Source organism: Euprymna scolopes, chromosome 31, assembly GCF_053919585.1.
Source record: "Euprymna scolopes isolate OS-2025 chromosome 31, ASM5391958v1, whole genome shotgun sequence".
NCBI classification, from domain to species: domain Eukaryota; kingdom Metazoa; phylum Mollusca; class Cephalopoda; order Sepiida; family Sepiolidae; genus Euprymna; species Euprymna scolopes.
Genome location: NC_136512.1, coordinates 55197248 through 55204254, shown reverse-complemented (window position 1 = coordinate 55204254; position 7007 = coordinate 55197248). Strand labels below are relative to the sequence as shown.

The 7007-nt window shown below is 32.4% G+C and overlaps 1 protein-coding gene across 2 annotated transcripts in view; it reads right to left on the bottom strand.

The window, feature by feature from the left end:
• Positions 1-1909: 1909 nt before the first annotated feature.
• The window catches only part of LOC145255756 (uncharacterized), a 130250-nt gene continuing 125152 nt past the window's right edge, over positions 1910-7007 (bottom strand). The window contains exons 2-3 of one of the 2 annotated variants that reach the window (XM_080114405.1): positions 4618-4754; positions 1910-2637 (exon numbers count right to left, since the gene is read on the bottom strand). In XM_080114405.1, the coding sequence (XP_079970531.1) occupies positions 1956-2585 (630 nt within the window). In that variant the 5' untranslated portion in view covers positions 2586-2637; positions 4618-4754 and the 3' untranslated portion in view covers positions 1910-1955. The remainder of the gene's footprint in view (positions 2638-4617; positions 4755-7007) is intronic. The other variant, XM_080114407.1, reaches the window with a different exon arrangement.

Below are 7007 nucleotides of genomic sequence, written 5' to 3'. Positions count from 1 at the left end.
ATTGTTTTTTAGACTTATGAGTTAGTGTATGGCTGTTTCTATTTATTAGTATGAGTAAATGTATAGCTGTGTCGGTGGATCTTATTTGAGTTTCGCATACTTTGTTATTTTAAATATTTAATCAACGTTTACTTGTAGGGTGAAGCGTCTTTATGTTAGGTTACTCTTACAACCCCTTGAACAGAGAGACTGAATACACTCGAGGATTGTATGTAGTAGAAAATTTAAGCTTCCCACGTATCGAGAATATATGGTCAATTCTAAGATGGTGTAAAAAAATATGGCAATAAATTAGACTATTTGGAGAGCAATGTAAAACACCATGATGGAAATGGAAACTTGAAATAAATTAATAAAACCAATAGGTAATCGATTTTTGGCTGTTATTGACAGGATTATTCATTAGATTAATAGTTATTTTAACTAATACCACGAGCTTCTAGCATGGTTTTTGAAGTTTCCTGTCTTCCAATTTTCCTCGTACGTCTGCGACCTGTCTCCCAGATCACGAGTACCAGAAAGTCTCACTTCTCGACCTATTCTTAACAACATTGTACGAGGCGCATGTGATAGTTATATATAGCTGATCATCTTGTGGTTATGGTTGATGTCACGTTAAGCCTACCATTCCAACGGAAGCACAGTTGCTCAAAACAGCGAGATACTACCAACGTGCTGACTGGAAATCTCTAAGATATCTCATCAGAGATGTGCCTTATGAAACTTTTTTCTGTTTCTGTTGAACAGTGTGCAAAGGAGGTAACTTGGTGGCTTAAAGCAGGCATAGAATCATTTGTTTCAAAATTTCATAGTAAACTCCACCCCACTAATAGTTCACTTCGACCTGTGCAGGTGTTATTGTGCATAGGCAGCAAGTATTTCGCCGTTCCAAATCAAATACAAATAGTTAAAAATTTATAGCATCACGAAATCACCGTAAGAGCAGCAGATAAGAGCAGATATCCTGAGATGACCAGAAATCTAAATCACAGAAATAATGAACTGGAGATTTATGGAAAATTTATAATCGTATGGTGAACAATGGACAAGCAGTACTATCCAACTAACATGATATCGCTTGCATGGCAAAGGATAAGGCTGAACTACTTTCCCACTGGTTCACATTAAAGTCAATCTTTGACTCGTAATATAGTGCGCATGATCCATATCAAATCGACCATTCAGGCAATGAGTTTACAATAGTTTGTGTAAAATTTCTTAATTCTTTAAAATTTTAGCATCTTTTTATATATGTTCTTCAACACTTGATGAACCTTCAGGCCACCGCGCTTCTAATTTTATCTTTTAACTCCCAGATATCTTCAAAGTACATAATACCATTCACACTATTCATTTGCGAGCAGGACGCCCATAAATGTTGTATCAAATTAAGTGACCTAAAAACCTGTCATGAAATAACTTTGTACATTTACATCATGCATTAAAAATTAATAAAAATAATGACATATTTAAAAATCGGACAATTTCCTGCTATTAAAAATTGTTTTCAAATAGAAACGGTTCGTTTTTCTTTAAAGGTCACGACACAAAGATCGACGTTTTGATGACAGTTACTTTTACGGTGATTCTTTTCTTTTTAATTTGCCAGTGGCGATATATTAAAATGAGATGAACATTTGAAAACATAAAGAAAAATTAAATTCAAGATTTTTCAAGATTTAATTTTAGGTAGATCGTAATAGCATAACTTTATTTTGGTATTTAGAACTTTTACTTAATTTTAAGTAAATAAATACGAAAATAGAAAATGGCGACGTACGAATAAAAATGTGAATAGATATTCATGTTTGTTGGTGCACTCCAAATAACAAGCATTGTTTTGAAAAGGTGGAATGATAAAAGTGTCGCCCTAAAGAAAACAAACTCCAGCTTTATTTACAAACTTTTATTGAAAAATTATTTCAGGTAACTTGATTATGTAGTAGAGCTTGCATCTATTCAATATATTCGCCTTCAGCCTCAATCAACCCCTCGATACGGATCCGGAACTGAGAGCATGCCTTTTCCACAAGCGCCGGCGGGAGCTCGGCGAATACTCGGCGGATGGCGACGATCAGGCTGGCTTTGGTCACGTTGATGATGTTCTCTACATATGATAAAACGAAGTAGTCCAGCAGGTGCAGGTCGGGGAAGGAGGGTGGGCCAGTGAGAGAAGAGTAACACTCCTTCTGAAGCCAACCCTGGGGTTCTTTAGACTTGTGAGCCGGCGCCGAGTCCTGCTGCCACACCGAGGAGTTGCTAGCGGCCACCTGATTGCACCAGGGGATCACCATACTCTTCAGCACATCCAGATATACATTGGTGTTGACTTTCAAGCCGACTTGGAAGATGTAAGGTGGCATAATTTGGCCTTCACTTGAAACCACACCAAAGACCATAATCATGGCCGGAAACTTTGTTTTCACCCCCTTGTGCACGTCCTTGTTATTTGTGGTAATCCAGCGATGCATTTTGAGGGTGCTGGAAATGGTCCTGTTGGCATAACTTGGATCGGTAGAGAGTATGAGTTGTACAGCGGCGCATCTCCGATTGCGGTCTATGAACATTGTGTCACTTTCAAACATGATAGAAGACTCTATTGCCTCTGGGATTTGTACACTACTGCTAGTAGATGGTCTGCAACAACAAAAAAGGAAAATCAGTTTTCATCAAACGAAAATGGAATCATGTCTTTTCTAAGAAGACAATGTTATCGTTCCACCCTGTATATATAACATTATAGACAAAGCCATATATCAGTATACATAGATTTATTTGTCAGTGTAATAAGGAAAAGCTATAATCGGGAAGGTTTTATATGCTCTTTATTGCTAAGTATTCCGAAGCCTAATTCTTCTCATGAGAAGAGGGGTTAGGAAGCTAAGTTGCAAACATTTCAATTAAAATATAACTGGTATAGACGTAGCAACTCTTTATGGAATGTTTTCACATCAGCACTCAGAGCGAAAAGGGGGAAAAGAACGTGAAAATCAGACCTTTTATATTTTAGACGACGAGGTCGAATCAATCAATGTTATAGGAGATTCTATTAGAAAAGAAGTGTATCCTCACCAACATTAATGATTAACTTAACTTTTACTCTTTATTTGTTTTTAAAATTAAAATGAAAATTAAATACGGAATACCAGTATCATTAGAATCCTCAAGTTTTTTGCTCTCTATGTTTAAAACGCATTAATATCAATAGTTTATGAATACCATTGTTTTTAGTTCGTATTTATGATAATTTTTATATACTTTTTCTGATAATTATGCAAAAAAAAAAAAAAAAAAAAAAATTACCGAAAACATTTTGTGCCATATTTATTCACCAGTTTGTTTTTATGTTTTTGCTCTTTAAAAACGTTTTGAATTTTATTTTGCTCTGTTCGAAATAGCCCTTGAAAATTTACGAGTAGATTGTTTTTTAAATATTACATTTGGAGTAAATTTTTCGAAAAAGTTTGTAGATTTTCTATAAGTAAAATTTATTAAATTATGCAACCATTAATTTTCGATAGCAAAAATAGTTTACAGTTTTTTGTATTTATTTGACAAATTCTTGACGAATCCTTACTACGTTCAGAAGAGATGTACAATTAATTGCTACTATATTTTCAGGAGCTTATCTATAAAAACAACAAAACAAAGTTGCGGACATGAGAATACTAAACCAGGCGACTGTATCACACCCTAGCGCTATAACCAACTATATATAAAGGGGGATGTTCGTGTATTAACATGTCTCGTGATTTGTTAATTTGACTATTTGTTTAATAATTTGCTTAATGGAAAATATTGTTTTGTCTGAAACGTAAATTTATGATTATATATATATATATATATATATATATATATATATATATATATATATATATATATATATATTCAGTTACACACACACTTTTGGAATATATCTTATTCTCTTTATACGTGGCAATTACATTCGTGTCATAAAAGAAAGATAACAGGGAACAGTTGATTAGCAAGTACATCTAACGTTTATTTACAGTTTCCAGCGTTATATTAGTAACATCAACTGAGAGTATGTTGTGGGGAACCATCCTCCAAATGGACTAATCCATCGTCCATATAAACTTTACGCATGACGGTCCCAGACGGGGATCTAATTCCAGAGCGACTCTCGCATGCTCAGTGAATTACCTGCACTGTTCGTTTGTAACCTTTCCTTTGTAACATTTCCGTTTTCCATGTAATAATTGTTTAAACTGTTCTCCGTTGTTTTTGTTCTTCTTTGTGGCTACTCACGAGCCATAACAGTCATATTAAAGAATCGACATAAAAAGGTCTTAAATTTTGAACGAGAAGATCCACTATTATATGATTTAGTTAGTTGAAAATAGCAGTGAACTCGGGGCTAGTTTTACTCGCTTGGAGGAATTGATAGAAACGTACGTGATGTCATAAGCTCAAGAAAGAGTGAGAGAGAAGTTGGTTTGATTGGAAATCGAGAAGTGCGAGCGTTTTATTTTATAATGTCTTAACACGATATGATTAAAGACTAATTCTTGACCTCTCTGCCCTCCCCACGCCGCAGTGGTCAATGATTTGAAACCAGAATCAGACGAATGAGCTAACAGTTTTGTTTTAACTTACCTTTTATTTTCTCGATGTTTAAAAAGAAATCAATTGCAGGCGACGTTTGATCCGTCTGGCAAGGCACGTATAGGATCAAACAGTTCAAGGTAAATCGTGAACTTCCATGTATGCCACAAGATTGAAACCCAACAAAACTACACGAAAATATACACAGAGTACAACACTTAGAAAAAAGATATAAATCATTAATGCAAAACATAAATACCGGTAGGTAAATTGATAACGCCATAATCGGACAAAGTTCAAATCCAATCTTTTCTATAGCACATCTTTCACTTAGGACGTTTGTAACCTTAAATTTGGCAGCCATTTTGGGTGTTAACCCCTTTAATATAAACTTTTTCACTAACTTATCGTTTATTTCACTTTTATGTAATTATATATTGTTTGTTTTGAACTTTTACTTAATCTTTGTTTGTTTGTTTGTTTGTTCTCTAAATTCATAATTAAAGTATTTGATTGTATTCTGCTTAAAATGTTAAAACACATTGTAACAAACAATATTTTCCAATAACAAATAAGTTGATATGGTAATTTTAAAACTTCATTTTTTAACCTTGCATGTATTTATGTTACTTCTATAAAGAAATTCTTTTTAAATTATTCACAATTAAAACATAAATTTTATTCTTTAAAATTCACGAAAAATGATATTTTCTTTAAGTAGTAAGAACACTCAACTTAAATATTCATTTTCAATTAATTCATTTTTTTAAAATTAATATTAAATAAAGTTCAGTTTCAGTATAAATCTAATCGTGTTACTTTCTTGCCTTTTTAAGTACCATTTTTTAAGTTTTAGAAAACTTTTACAAAAGCTATTATTCACTATCAACATCTTTATTTTTGATCTCGACTGTACCAAAGTGTATTTCCATCGAAGAGTCCCGCCTAACGAAGGTTGTGGCTAAACCAGAGAAGAAATAAGAATTTAGTATGAGGAGCGGCTGGTTAGACAGGAGACAAGCGAACAGATAGCCTGAATTTGAATGTCAGTAGTGAAGAGGATGGAATCGCGCAGTGAAATCTCCCGGACAGACTATAGGGAATATTTTTCAGGCTTAGAAAAATATAAATTTAGGTGGCTCCTTGCGCACGGCGGCAATATTTAAACATCTGTATGTTAAAGGTGCGAATTAAAAAAACAACAACTTATCGATTAAGAGTTGATATTTTTACAAAAAAAAAAAAAATCGTTTTTTTTTCTGATGTAATAAGATTTACAGTACAATTAGTTAAAAGTGTGTTGGGTATTTGTGCAGTATAGTTAACAAGAAAAAAGAGTGAACAAAACAAATTTAAAACAAGCAACTTTTAAGTGTTTGTTTTCATTTTATATTTTGTATCTCATCTTAGAAGGCCTTAAAATAACATGTCGACCACGTGATTAGCCATCTACTTCGCTGCTAATTCATATTTCAAAATAGATAGTTAATTTTGGGCCGCCGTGTATTTAAAAAAAGAACTTAAGAACAATTCCAGTATTCAAACAAACAGATAGATTGAAAATTAAATATTCGATCAATTGGTGAATGTTATTTCTTTATTTTTGTTTAATTAACAATTTTCAGTCATACGACATCGAATGTACAATTTACAAAACAAGTTGAATTACGTGTTTATCGATAATTAACCATGATTTTTTCTATATCCTTTTTTTCCTGAAAACAAAGATTAGTTTACAAAAAAGAAATACGAAATTAATTGAAAAAAAAAGACTGATGTGGTATTCGGTGTTTATAATTTCTTTTTTTCTTTCAGAAACAAAAATCAAGTAAAATAGTTGGTAAACGAGAAACAGCATACTTGACGGCTTCTCCTTTATGAAATCGGAAATTTACAAACGGTATTTGTAAAAAAAAAGGCTCTCGTCATTTTTGATTTACGTTTGGGTGGAATTTTCAAACATCCAGTGATAAAATTAGTAAATAAATTACTTTCAATATTTTCCAAATAAATCATTTAAAAAATTTATTTAAATAAAAACATTCTTATTATATATAAAAAACAGTTTGATTTGATTGTAATGGTCAATTTTTATTTTTCTGTTAGAAAGCTAATAGGTAATTTTAGATCATCTGAATGCGCTTAATCCATTTTTTCATCAGCTCAGATTGGAAATGTAAGTATTTATTGTTTTAAATTTCATTTTCCATCAAATTAAAGTAATAAAATCTGACCATTTCCTTTCATCAAATAATATAAGCTCGTATCCTCCATCTAACATAATATCTCATAGATTATACACCAAGATCATATTCTGGGAAACAACTGTGGCCAGACGTGAATGTCAAATCCAGAAAAATGACAAAATATTTTCATAAAAAAAAAATCAAACTTGTAGTAAAAAAGATAATAGCGAAAATAATTACATAAGAAAAGTTATA